The 14857-nt window shown below is 37.2% G+C and overlaps 1 protein-coding gene across 5 annotated transcripts in view; it reads right to left on the reverse strand.

Annotated features, from left to right (window-relative positions):
• The window catches only part of KNTC1 (kinetochore associated 1), a 70491-nt gene that overhangs the window by 48956 nt on the left and 6678 nt on the right, over positions 1–14857 (reverse strand). For all 5 annotated transcript variants that reach the window (XM_005217760.5, XM_024977090.2, XM_010813889.4 and 2 more), the window contains 16 exons: positions 14375–14490; positions 13447–13525; positions 11948–12025; positions 10415–10449; positions 10069–10179; positions 8999–9092; positions 8582–8634; positions 8253–8368; positions 7701–7755; positions 7078–7176; positions 5917–5960; positions 5746–5811; positions 5578–5653; positions 820–945; positions 640–729; positions 201–254 (listed from right to left, as the gene is read on the reverse strand). In XM_005217760.5, coding sequence (XP_005217817.1) covers positions 201–254; positions 640–729; positions 820–945; positions 5578–5653; positions 5746–5811; positions 5917–5960; positions 7078–7176; positions 7701–7755; positions 8253–8368; positions 8582–8634; positions 8999–9092; positions 10069–10179; positions 10415–10449; positions 11948–12025; positions 13447–13525; positions 14375–14490 — 1292 coding nt within the window. The remainder of the gene's footprint in view (positions 1–200; positions 255–639; positions 730–819; positions 946–5577; positions 5654–5745; positions 5812–5916; positions 5961–7077; positions 7177–7700; positions 7756–8252; positions 8369–8581; positions 8635–8998; positions 9093–10068; positions 10180–10414; positions 10450–11947; positions 12026–13446; positions 13526–14374; positions 14491–14857) is intronic.

Raw genomic sequence — 14857 nt, forward strand, 5'->3', positions numbered from 1 at the left:
CACTAAAAAAATACCTAAGAGGAAATATTTCATTTGATTTCAAAATAACCCTTAAGTACTATTATTAATCCCATTTTGCAATAAGGAAAAATGTATTAAAGTAACTTGCTCTTGAAAAAGTACAGACCTATCTTGAATTCAAAAGCATATTCTATTAGTACATTCATCCCCAAATTAACCTATAAATCTAATGCAATTACCTCTTTTAAGCCATCAGAATAGACAAGAACAGTTTTATCTTCTTTCTTCAAAAGCTAAGATGAATAAGAAACATAGTTAGAATATTGGCTATGTCAGGTTCTCCATTCTGTGAATTAAAGTAAAAAAATCATTTTTAAAAATTAAATTGCACTGAACTGAGATGAATAAAGAAATTATATATCTTAAAAATAATGCATTGCATGAAAACAGCTCACATTTTGCCCATATTACACCTTGATTTTAAGGAATTTAACTAGCAACAGTATTCAGTCAAAGATCAGTGAGAAGAACAATCTATAGCAAAAAATGGCATCACTTGGAAAAAATATGTATATTAAAAATGCACTTTAAAAACTGATATAAAAACAATTCAGCTTTCTGGAAATTATTTCTTTTGTATAAGACAAACTAACATGAACAAACATTAGAAAAACTTACCCTGGTTTTGGCATAATTTAGCATTTCATGGGTGGTTTCATAGGTTATCCACTGAGCCTCCAAGCAGTAATTCATCACAAACTCATCATCCTGTTGCATGAATGCCAGACATGGTAAGGCAACACAATGCAGATCAGTCCATCAATCTGAATATTCCAGTATACAACAGGGAAAACATACCTGGATTTTATGTAGATTTTCCTTGGCTTCATTTACAAGTTTTTGCCATTTAGTCTGCTCACTGGTGTCCAGAGAACTCAAAGCTAGTTTCTCCAATATATCATTTGATTTTACTTTGTAAACAAGCTGTAATATAAACATGCCACATCAAGAAGTCTGAAGCAAAATAACACTTGTTGATGAAACCTTATGCTGTATACTAAAAAAAGAAAAAAGTGAGTATTCATGCAGTTCAAGAATAAGCATTGCGACTTTCCTGGTGGTCCAGTGGGTAAGACTCCGTGCTCCTAATGCAGGGGGCCTGGGTTCAATCCCTGGTCAGGGAACTAGATTCCACATACTGCAACTAAAGATCCCAAATGCCAAAACTAAGACCTGGTATAGCCAAGTAAATAAATAAAAATAAATATTAAAAAAAAAAAAAAGCATTAAAGAAGGTAACACTTAGATAACTGAAAGGTAATCCAGATTGCAAAGTTACATAAATCATTTCTACTGAGTCCTCACTAGATGTGACCAGTAGTGTACTAAGAGCTTTATGTGAATTATCTCAGTGAATTCTCATAAAAACCTAAGTAAGCATTTGAACCTCATCATAATCCTATGGGTAAATACTAAGATCCCTATTGTATGGCTGAGAAAACTTAACTTGGGACTTCCCAAGTGCTCTGGTGGTTAAGAATTCACCTTCCAATGCAGGGGACTCAAGTTCAATGCCTGGTCAGGGAACTAAGATCCCTATGCCATGAGGCAACTAAGCCTTCACGGCACAACTAGAGAAGCCCATGAGCCACAGCTACTGAGCCTGCACACTCCAGAGCCTGTGCTCTACAAGCAGCTCCCATGTGCTGCAACTAGAGAAAACCAGCATGCTGCAGTGAAGACCCAGCACACCCAAAAGTAAATAAACAAACAGAACAAAAATTTCAAAACCCCTTCCAAAAAGCCTGAAACTCAAGAGAAGGTCTGAAATTATGCTGTCCAGAAGTTAATTGAGGGACTTCCCTGGTGATCTAGTGGCTAAGATTCGGTGCTGACAATGAAGGGGGCCGAGGTTTGATCCTGATCAAAGATCTAGATCCCAGATGCCACAACTAAGACTTCGCACACTGCAACCAAAGATCCCACATACTGCAACTAAAGACTGAAGACCCCGTGTGCTGCAACTACGATCCAGCACAGCCAAATTAATTAATTAAAAAAAATTTTTTTAATAAATGGAGCTGGTTTTTAGAAGATGACCACACAATTATGTTTCATGTCTAGTTTTCCATCAAAGGTTCTTTAGCTGCTAGATACAACTTGAATATAGACAAAGCCAAATTTTCAGGTTTCTTTTTTCTTTTAATTTTATTTAATTATCTTTTAGCCATGTGGCATGTGGTATCTGTTTCCCGACCAGGGATCAAACTAGAGCCTCCTGCTTTGAAAGCATGGAGTCTTAATCACTGGACTGCCAGGGAAGTACTTCAGGTTCCTTTCTTACAAACAAAATACCAATTTTAACGTGGGCTTTCTGGTTCCGAAAACTAAAAATGATATGTATACATGATGTACATATGAACACATGTACACCCATTTTTTTTATTAAAAGAGAAAAATAAAATAAAAAAGATATAAAAGAGTAGTTTCTCTAGTTCTGTGTCTCCAGTACCTGAAAACACCTTTCACTGGTTTTGATTTTTTGCTCTATTTACCTTTTTAAAAATTAGAAACTCTCAGATGTTTAACAAGATAATAATATAACAAATATTTGTATATCTATCACTCAAATAAAAAAAAATAAAGCACATTACTTGCAGGGTTAATAGTCAGCCGCCTGTTGCTCTGGCTAAGCCATGAGAAAATAGCCATGGGAAAAGAATAAAAGCAAAATATAGCAATACAGCATCACCCAAATAAAAGTACATCGGGTTGATCAGTTGGGGTTGTCACACCCTGCTAAGCTAAGGAAAAACATAGCGTGGACCTTGGAGTGCCGGGTCAGCGCAAGCTCAGAACACTGCTTGTACACACACTAAGATGTTTTCCCAAGGCATATTCAGGTCTATGACCTCCAGCTAGGTGATAGCCCTTGCACAAGAAAATAACAAAGATAGTTTAAAGTAATCAATAAAATGGGAGACATGACCAGGGACACAGAAGGCGGACTTCATGGTAACATAAGATACTTTCTGCTTGCCAAAACACTAAATAAAAGTGATGTGGCTCCAAGGAACAGGGCTCTTGACCCAAGAGGTCTTCAGTCTCCCAGTCCCATCTTTAAGACTTTAATTCTGTCTCTAGTTTCTTTTTCCCAAACTGTGCATTGACCACTTTCGATTCCCTACCTGCTGTGCTGGCCGCAGCAATTACTAATATAGTTTAAGATCCCATTCTCTTCTTCCAAACATGTCATCCTCCTTCCCTGAACTAGAAGTATCTGTTATCTTAATTTTGGTGCTTTTTATCCCATTAACTTACTTACTTCTTTACTCATATACACTTTTAAACAATAAATGGAATTAATTCTTTTGTGTGTTTTAAAATGCTATATTTAAAAATGTTTTAATTATTGGAGTATAGTTGATTAACAATGTGATTATTTCAGGTGTACAGCAAAATGATTCAGTTATACATATGCACTGCATCTACTCTTTTTCAAGTTCTTTTCCCATTTAGGTTGTTATGTAATATAAAAGGCTACATTTTTCCATCCCCTTTTTTAAAATTTGATTACGCCAGGTCTTTGTGGCACATGGGATCTTTAGCTACAGCACACAAGCTCTCAGTTGCAGCACGTGGGGATCTGGTTCCCTAACCACAATCAAACCCCGGCCCCTGCATTGGGATTACTGGAGTCCTAGCCACTGGATCAGTGGGGAAGTCCCCAATATGCTACATTTTTTAAACAACAAACACGTGGATATTCACCACCCACAAAGGAAATATTAGTTCTTCACTACCACTAGGCTCCCTCCTTCATTACTTACCACGACTTTTCAGGGGCTATCAATGAATTCCTAATCACCAAATTCAACAACTTTCAGTTTTTATGCTTGATTTTATCGGTAATATTTGCAACTGCTGATCACTCTCCACTCAACTTTTTGTCTTCTGGCCACGTCTCATGGCTTATGGGACCGTAGTTCCCCAACCAAGGATTGAACCTAGGCCCTCAGCAGTGAAAGCAAGAAGCCCTAACCACTGGACTGCCAGGGATTCTCCTCCCTAAACTTCAAAGTTTCTTCTTCCTTGGCTTCTTCAATTGCACATTTGTGTGGGTTTCTTCCCAAATGTGTTCATCGCCCTTCTTCCTCTATGTCCCATGTGGTGGTGCCCTGTACCTCATACTCAGATCTCTTCTGACTCTCCACATTCTCCTTGAGAGGTCTGAGCCATTCCCCTGTGTTATCCACCTCCAGATTCAGCTCAGATCACTCTCCAGGTTCCTATCAGAGAGCCTCATTTTATAAGATCCCTTACATGCAATGTTTTTTTAAACATAATTTTATTTATTTATTTATTTTTTTTGGCTGTGCTAGGTCTTTGTTGCTGTGAGGGCTTTTCTCTGGTTGCGGTGAGTGGGGGCTACTCTCTGCATGGAACTGCAGTGGATTCTCTTGTTGGGGAGTGTGGGCCTTAGGGCACACAAGGCTTCAGTAGTTGCGGCTCCCCGGTTCCAGAGCACAGGCTCCATAGTTGTGGCACACGGGCTTAGGTGCATGTGGGATCTTCCCGGACCAGGGATTGAACCCATATCTCCTGCATTGGCAGTCAGATTCTTTACCACTGAGCCACTAGGGAAGTCACACATGCAATGTTCATAGGCAGAACCCTTTATATGTTATCCCTAACTCTTCCACAACACTCTTCATTTTAAGTCATATCATCACATTCCAACTAGTGTACTGAGCAGAGTCCTGCAAGTCCCTTCCCAACATTATCACCCTGTTTGATCACTGAGCCCCACTGCTTCTACCTTCTACACACCTCTCTTGGCCTTCCCTCCTGTATGTCTCTACCTCGCTGCACTGGCTCAGTCTTCCAACTGAGATACGGGTTCAATCCCATTATCAATTTCCCCTCTTTATACAGTGAAATTCTTAGTAGCTCCCTATCACCTGCAGAACAAAACCTAAATCCTCTGCAGTGCACACAAAGCCCTCTAGGCTCTGACCTTCTTCTCCATCATCTCCTTTTCTATGCACAATGAACCTATATGCTAGTCCTGACTAATTACTAGGAGTTTCTGGAAACCATAAGACTCCCTCACTTTCTTTCTTTTTAATATCTGTGTGAATTTCTTCTTAATAAGGGATGAATTTTTCTTTTTTAAGTTTTCACGGAACTTGTTACAATGTTGTTTCTGCTCCATGCTTTGGTGTTCCAGCCTCTAGGCATGAGGGATCCTAGCTCCCTGACTAGGAATCAAACCTGCAACCCCACCTGTTTTGGTTGGTGAAGCCCCAGCCACTGGTTTGCCAGGAAAGTCCCATCCCTCACTTTCTTCATGTGTCCTAATACTTAGAATTCCCTTCCTCTCCCAGGACTATCAGGAATATCTTCAAGATAGGACATAAAATTACCTCCTCCAGGAAGTCTTTCCACCCTACTTAAAAGTTCAGTATCTCCTTTGAATCCCTTACTCTATTTGGTCATATCTTAATTACAGGTCTGATCACACTAAATCTCAATCATGTTTTACCTGTTTGTCTCCTCAGCCGCTAGTACATGAAGAAATGCTTTCAATACATGAATGAATACATGAATAATTACCTCAACATCTAGTCCAAACTGAATGGCAAAGCTCTCAGCTTCAGCAAATCTGTGTTTGTGAAGTAACCGACTCAATCTGAAAAATTGAAAAGAAATTTCAGTAAAATTTTTATTAATCAGAGAAGTCAAGTCTTTCATTAAGGTAAGGCTTAGAAAAAAAGAAGTTACCTGTTTTCTGGTAAAGCCTCTGTAAGACATCTGAGTGCTAAAACGGAGACTGAGTCTTCAGACAAACTGAAAAAAACATTTTAATATTGACATTTGTCATTTAATATTAGTAAATAAGTTTTAACTATGCTGTTATTTAATGATGCATCTGATAAACAAAATGTGACCTACCTTGGATCATTTTTGAAAATTCCTTCCAGAAGGTATATGGTATCCTACAAGAGTAAAAACATGTTTAAAATTGAGAAATGCTATCAATTCACTTTATAGTTACTACAGTAACAACTGGTTTAGGCAGAAATTATCCATCAATGGATTCTAAAATTACCGGGAAAAACTGTTGAAGAAAAGAATATTCCCACAGTCTCAAAATAGTACCACAGAAATCACTTACTAATTATCAGGGGGAACGTATACCTTTACAAGGAAGAAATCTGGTAGATCTGCTTTAACCAAGTGATCAAATTTAACAGCACCAATAACAAGATGAGTAAACTTGAGTCCCTTAACGTGATCCAGTCAGGACACAACATCACCTATGCAGGATCCTGGCCAGAAAAGCTTAGCACAAATCTAATCATGACGAGGCTGACAGATCCAAATGGAGGAACATTCAACCATTCTACTAGTACTCAAGAAAATGTGTCGGAAAAGACCAAAATAAGACTAGGGAAGTTTTAGAGATTAAAGTAAACCACCATGTGACCACAACAACAAAATTCAATTTGTGATGCTTGACTGAATCCTAGGTCAGGAAAAAAAAAAGTTCTCAAGTAATCGGCACTATTGGTAAAATTTGAATTTGGATGGCATATTTCACAATAATATTGCATTAATGTTAAATGTTGTGAGTGTGATGACTATGTTTTAGAAGAATGGCTTGACTCTTTAGGAGATACCTGCTGAAATTAGAGATGAGAGGTTATGATGTCTGAAAGTAATTTCCAAATGGTTTGGAAAAAATACAGGGCATATGTATAAAAAAGAGATGAAACATAGTAAGAAAAAACTTTTTTAGGATAACAGTTAAAAAATAAGTAAAAAGTGATAACCTCTCCCAAATTAACAATTATTTATATTCCCTGTGAACAGACAAGAAAACTGAATATGCAATTGACTGATGTCTTAGTCAATTAATTTTCTTGTCTTTTTAAATGAAAACCGACCTCCTAAAAATAAATGTAGCTCAAGACCTATGATAACAATAAATATAGTTATAAACCTGAGATCTATCCAGGTATTCCACTAGGTTCCACTCATTCTTGACTCAGTTATTCTTAATTGTTTTTGCTGTTGTTGCTATAAAGTAGTTCAAAATACATGTCAGCTTACCGTGCTAATTCCTGTTTGCACCAGAGAAGAAATACCAGATACTTCCAAAGAATACAGTATTTCCATCGCAGGTAATGAACAGACCACAAGGTTTTTCATCTAAGAAAAACAAGACAGCTATGAATTTCTTAGGTCAGTATAAACCTCTAAGCACAAGATAGCACTTACAATCCAGGACATAGATGAAAACATTTGATACAAAGTTAATTGAAAAAATAAGTAAATCTGTTACTGTATCATTTAAAGGTTACATATAAAATTATATCCTATCCCATCTTCTAAATCTGCTACCTGGAGTCCATTTTACAATTTGAACCTAAGGCAAATGTAATTTGGAAGACAAATGTAAACGTAAGGCAAATGTAATTCCTCAGTGTCAGAACTATGAAATATCACTATAATAAGCATTTTCTTATGGAAATGCTCCAATTAAAGTATGGAACAGAGATTTATACTTTGTTTTTTAGATGAGAAAAAAGAGCTCTGCAGGGTTATTTCTGATCTGTCAAGTACCTGTGTGAACTAAGAGCTAATATATTTCAAGCACTACTTAACAACTAGTTTTGTATTAATGCTATTTCTAACACATAATATGGACAAATGTGAAATAAATTCTCCCAAACCTTCTTATTAGTAGTAGTTGTTAGAGCCACTAATTTGAGATTTGTAATCCCTTGCCTGAAAGAGAAAAGAAGGTTTAAGTGAATCACATAAGCCAGTTGCTAGATATAAGCTAAGTCAAAGTGATATCCTTGTATAAAAATTTATTCACACAGAAGATAATGAATTTGACTTCTCAGTGTTTATGGCCTAGACTGACACTCTTTCTAACACATTCATTTGGAGCTTTTTGCGTAACCCATTTGTTCTTAATGGCTAATAATGAAATGGTCTTTACCCTGTCAGTCTGTTCACAGTGTTATTTGTAATGTAACACATAATGGGGCTTCCCTGGTGGCTCAGCTGGTAAAGAATCTGCCTGCAATGAGGGAGACCTAGGTTTGATCCCTGGGTTGGGAAGATTCCCTGGAGAAGGGAAGGCTACCCACTCCAGTATTCTGGTCTGGAGAATTCCATGGATTGTACAGACCACGGGGTAGCAAAGATCTGATCAGAACCAGGCAAGAAACCTGGTTCTAACAGAAGGGAAATCAATGTTGAGTGTCATAATGTACCAGGTGACTGATGAAGGTGACTCTGCTTCTGTAGTGAGAAGAAACTCTTCTACATGAAGGACAGGCCAGTTCCATATGGGAGTTAGGGTGTAAATATCCCATAAGCTCAACACGTTCTGCAAAAGAGACATTTCATTGATACATCCTCTTAATGGCTAAAAATTTACATTTGGGAATCTATCTTTTGATATGTAACTGAAATAAAGTACATTACACAAGACAGTAATTCACCCCAGCTAAAGTCCTTGTCTTGGTAAAGTTTAACAACATTTCCACTGTTAAATATAAAACCAAGTGAAAATACTTAAGGCGAAATATCAGAAACATACATCAGTATCAAGAACAAAAAGTAGGTTGTCTATTAGCTGGAACTTCTTTGCACCTACAAAAGAGAAAGCAAGGTGTGTAAGGCCTTCGTTTCTGGGTTATGTATCGCCATATTTAAGACAGTAAACTAACATACTTATGAAGAGGCAGAAGTGCACTTAAACAAGAAGTTTCCATTCCCATTTATTTCCTCCCCTCTACTTTTCTGGATGACTACTAAAACAAAAAACCTCCCAAAATGAAGAGTAACAACAGCAATGCTCCAAGAAGTCAAATATGCAGACAATCATAGACTAATAAGCTGGCTTGTTCGCAAGAGTTATTTGCTAAAATGGGCCACATGCTAGACTTAGCATATTGACATGAAAATAACAACTCACTTTCAATTACCAAAAGTAGTTTCATTAACTTATTTTTACCTTTGATAATCTCTGAATCAATAACACTCTTAACTGTCATCCCTTTCCTGGAAGAATCTGGCTCCCATTTTGAGAGTGCACAATTGCCAGTTCCCTACAGAAGTGAAAACAGTATGTCAATTACAAACTTGGTTTCAGACCCAAGTTCTCTTCCAGGTAGAAACATCAAAGTTGTACATGTGACTAATTTCAAAATATATTTATATATATTCAAGCTCAGCTAGCTGTTATCATCCTGTTCCTCTCTTAGTTTTCAAGAGAACAGAATGAAAAGAAAAGTGAACTCCTACCACATGAACATTTAACAAGGAGCAGGCACGTTCAGGCAACTTAGAGACACCAGATAAGCTTTAAGACTTCCTCTAGAATTATGAGATAAATACAGTGCTTGATGAAGTACTGTCATTAAAATAATTACTATTTGAAAAAAATTCATAAATATTCATTTCAAATTATTTGACGCCCGATGAAATACTGAACAGGATACACTCACTAGATAGGGAAAAATACCTGCTTAATATATAAATTTGGCAAGCAAACATGTTGTAAATGCTGTAATAATATAATTCAATATAGAATTTTTGCCTACTCCACGAATATGATATTAGATGTTTTGTTTGCTGCTGTTGCACTCATAGCTGAAGTGAAAAGTGAAAGTGTTAGTTGCTCAACTCTTTGCAACCCCATGGACTATATAGCCCATCAGGCTCCTCTCCATGAAATTCTCCAGGTAAGAATACTGGAAGTCATTCCCTTCTTGTGCGGATCTTCTGGACCCAGGGATCGAATCCAGGTCTCCTGTATTACAGGCAGATTCTTTACCATCTGAGCCACCTGGGAAGCCCTAACTTAAAGACATGCTAAATGTCAGGTATAGATTAGTGAAAATAAAGATGCAATAGTTTTTCCCATGTAGAAACTTAGTTAACTCTATTGAGTTAATTTCATGAAATTTTCTAATTTCCCTGTTTCTGCTATACACTACAAATTCACAATTTTACCAAAACTATGTTTTAATGAAGAAATGTTTCAGAAAAAGAAATTTGAAATTTTATAAAAAAAAGAATTACCCCAATTATCACAGGGATTTCGCTTGCTAAATCACCAGCCACAAGATTGAGACAACCGAGAGTATGATAATTCTCAGTAGAAATAAAGCTGGACTTGATTTGTCCTTGTAACTGCAAGATTTAAAAAAATAAGAATGTTATATATATGCTCCATAGTCCAAACTCCTTGGAAAGATTGATAAAAATCAGTTAAATCAACAGTTACAAATGTATCTTTTAATGGGAATGTCATTAAAATGTTTTATTATGCTAATTCCCCCAAATCAACCATTAGACAATTATGCAGAAACACTTTCCTAAACTGGCATTTAAGTTTTAAGAAGACAGTGTGGTCTTGTCTTCTTACCTTCTTAGCTGTATCGAAGTCTGCCTTTTCAATCGCTGCATGAAAAAGACAAAGTAGGCTAAATTTATAGTATGACATAAAATACATACAAGTCTCCCCTTTTGTGTCAAGATGAAATTATATACAATCTAGTGAGAAGAACAACTGGTCAGAAATTAATAAAGTGCTGGTGACTTTTCAGTTTTGCCCTTGACCAAAGAAATAAACTGTGATGGCATGTTGTACTCAGGGCACCTGCCAGCGTGTCTTATATCCTTATAGGGCCTCTCCACACGTTCACGCACCACGGTTCTTCCTACTCAGTGTCTTCTCCCTGTCCCAACTCTCCTAGTCAAGCTCTGAAGTGCTACCTGTGATGTCCTCAACACTTTGCACTCCCTTTTGGAAGAGCAGTTTCACTTGTCCAGCTCCTTCATCAAACTTAGAGAACTGTGTACCTTAAATCTCCTCATAGCCCCAGCATCTGGCACATCCTTAGCACATGTGTGCAAGCATGCTCAATCGCTTCAGTTGGGTCCGACTCTTTGTGACCTTTGTGACCCTGGCACTGTAGCCCATCAGGTTCCTCTGTTCATGGGATTCTCCAGGCATACATACTGGAGTGGGTTTCCATGCCCTCCTCCAGGGGATCTTCCCACCCAGGGATTGAATTCTTATCTCCTATGTCTCCTGCATTGGCAGGCGGGTTCCTTACCACTAGTGCCACCTGAGAAGCCTTCTTAGCACATAGTAGATCTTTAAAAAAAAAAAATTGTTGAATACATGCCTAGAATCAATTCCTCAATCTCTGCCAGCTCAGAGGGATATAAGATCCACACAATTCACTAACACACTCGAGATTACTGCTCTGTATTATTAATTATTAATGCAATCATTTCAGTTTACAGGTTCATTCATTTCAACAAAAAGCATTTATTACCATGTTAGCATATCGCCCGTCTCTCCAACTAAGTTGTAAAGTCCTTGAAGGCTATAAATAAATAGTTCTTCAGATTCTGTTGCAGCCCTAACTTGGAGAATAAGTATATTACGAATACTCAAAGTATGCCCAGTATCAAAGAATGGAGTTACACTAAAATATTCTCGAAGAGACTATGTTAAAATTACTTGGAAAACACATAAGAAATATTGCTGTGGGGCTTCCTTGGTGACTCAGCGGTAAAGACTATGCCTGCCAATGCAGGAGACACAGGTTCAATTCCTGGTTTGGGAAGATCCCACATGCTGAGAAGCAACTAAGCCTGTGCACCACAACATTGGGCCTGTGCTCTACAGCTGAGGAACTGCAACTACTGAAGCCCATGCCCCCTTAGAGCCCGTGTTCCACAGGAAAAGAAGCCACAACAATGAAAAGCCTGCACATCGCGACAGGAGAGCAGAATTCCTGATCTCTGTAAATAGAGAAAGCACACGCTCACCAACAAAGACCCAGTGAAAACAAAAAATTAATAAAATTATTGATAAAAAAAAGAGCCCTTTGCTCAAAAAAAAATTCGCTGCAAATCAGTAATAAGAAAATAATACATTACTTACCTTGTTGAATTTTTACAAGCTGAAGGTTCGTAATATAAAAAAGTCCATTGTTTGTAAGCAGCAGCATATAATAGGTATCTATTAAAATAAAATCAAGCCAGCTTCTTTAAAAGGCACATCAATAAAAAATTTAAATCAGAGTCTGGACCTAGCTTAAAAATATGTCCATTTGCTCATTTAAAGTCTAATAACCAAATAATATAGTAGCAACACAGATAAAAGTTATTTATAGAGAGTTGGTAAATTATCTGTAAAAGCAAAATTACTTCTTAGAAACTTTTATAAACCAAACTTCATTCACCAGAAAAAAATAATCTCAGCTACATCAAAATAAAGGCCAGTTAACATTTGTTAATCCCACTGCTGGGCATACACACTGAGGAAACCAGAAGGGAAAGAGACACGTGTACCCCAATGTTCATCGCAGCACTGTTTATAATAGCCAGGACTTGGAAACAACCTGGATGTCCATCAGCAGATGAATGGATAAGAAAGCTATGGTACATATACACAATGGAGTATTACTCAGCCATTAAAAAGAATACATTTGAATCAGTTCTAATGAGGTGGATGAAACTGGAGCCTATTATACAGAGTGAAGTAAGCCAGAAGGAAAAACATAAATACAGTATACTAACGCATATATATGGAATTTAGAAAGATGGTAACGATAACCCTGTATACGAGACAGCAAAAGAGACACTGATGTATAGAACAGTCTTATGGACTCTGTGGGAGAGGGAGAGGGTGGGAAGATTTGGGAGAATGGCATTGAAACATGTAAAATATCATGTATGAAACGAGATGCCAGTCCAGGTTCAATGCACGATACTGGATGCTTGGGGCTGCTGCACTGGGACGACCCAGAGGGATGGTATGGGGAGGGAGGAGGGAGGAGGGTTCAGGATGGGGAACACATGTATACCTGTGGTGGATTCATTTTGATATTTGGCAAAACTAATACAATTATGTAAAGTTTAAAAATAAAATAAAATTAATTTAAAAAAATTTAAAAAAAAAAGAAGTATAATAAATATACTAAAATCCATAACAACATTTTAAAAGAATATTATGTATCCTTAATTATCTATAGAACTCTTAAAACTATAAAAAAGTTTAGGATATATTATTTAAGAAGAGTTAACATTTAAGCCTCTGAAAAGATCTAAAATAAACTTTTTTTTAAAACAATATTAATTGCACCCCAAAAGTTTAACTTTGTGTAAGTGCTAGTCACTCAGTTGTGTCCCACTCTTTGTGACCCCATGGACTATAGCCCGCCAGGCTCCTCTGTCCACAGGGATTCTCCAGGCAAGAATACTGGAGTGGGTTGATTTCCTCCTCCAGGGGATCGAACCCAGGTCTCCTGCATTGCAGGCGGATTCTTTACCAACTGAGCCACCTAGTGCAAATTAATTTACCTAATATATTAAGTACAAATCTGATTTTTTGACTGAACATTATTAAGAAGATATTAAAAAAGAAATTTAAAAACTTACCTTCGCTTGAACTATCTTTCTCAATAACAAGATTCCGGTAAGTACACTGATTTTCATCGTTAGCTTTCTGAACAAATGCCTAATTACAAATTAATATCAAATGATAAGATTAAACCCAGAAAAATACAATCAAAGATTATTTTCTTTAAACTCGAGGGTTATCAATTATCATTAGCAATAATTTTACCTATATCCCAAACATTTTAGTCTTGAAATGGAAAACTGTTATGGACAAGTATACAGTCTTCAAACTGTAATTTTTCCATTTTGCACTTATGTCATGTTTTGTGGATTAAAAAATGTTGCCTGCCATTTCAGCAAACAAAGGATGCTGCAGCCACATCCAGCCATGAGGGAACTCAGGATGGAGATGAACAGGCTGCCCACTGGCCAGCCCTCAGCCACGGCAGCTACTCCCACGTGTACACGGAAGGGACTCTGGATGGGGAAGTGCCTGATACTGGCCCTGGGTGGTAAAGGTGCACATATCAAGGAATGATTTCAGTGAGCCCACTCTTGCATCTTCCCATACATAGAAAACACTAAATTCATTAACCTGAGATACCTGATTTTCTTTAGTTAACAGTACTCTTTTGATGTTCCAACTATATGGTCTGTCTTGCAAAACTCCTATATATCCTAGCTCCTCTCTTACTTCTTCAGAGCAGTCCCTCAGAGCTATCTTGAGAGACTGCCCCCTGGGCTTAAAGTTCTCAGAAAGTCCACCCAAAAAAACGTAATTCTCAACTTTCAGGTTATGCATTTTTTTCAGTTTCTAAGCTATGATTCTTAAATTCAACGTTAAGAAGCATTATTCTTGTAATTTAAAACACAAATCAAGCAAAGCTTTGCTAGAGTTTTTAGCTAAGAGATAGTTCAGAATTTAGATAATGAAGATGAAAAACATAACAAGGTAACAAGCTCTTACATTGGTGAGTAATGTTAGCTTTGACGTTACATGAATAAGATGTAGGTTGCCACTTCTCTCCCCAACCAAAAGAAACTTTCCTTCTTGACACAGGCCAACTACATCCACTTCAGTATCTGAAAATTTCAAATCAAAGTTATGCCAAGCTTCCTCCAAAAATGCTTATTTTCAATACAAAGAATCACAAATTTTGTTATTAAAAGTCAACGATTTAAGAAGCTTCTTTTAAATATTTCAGGAAAGTAGTGATTAATGGCAAAAGGAATGCTACTGACTCTTAGTCAATAAATATTTGCTGAGCACTGATAGGCTAAGCATTGCTCAAGGCCTTTTGTATACATCTGAGAATATTACCAAGAGTCCCATCTTCATGGAACTCAAATGCTAAGGCAGAAATAGATGATAAACAGTCAGCATAACAATCTAATTATATGACACAAACAAAGGTGATGCAGAGGAGGGAAACAGAGCTCTGAAGAGCCA

The sequence above is a fragment of the Bos taurus genome, chromosome 17 (genome assembly GCF_002263795.3).
Source record: "Bos taurus isolate L1 Dominette 01449 registration number 42190680 breed Hereford chromosome 17, ARS-UCD2.0, whole genome shotgun sequence".
Taxonomy (NCBI): Eukaryota; Metazoa; Chordata; class Mammalia; order Artiodactyla; family Bovidae; genus Bos; species Bos taurus.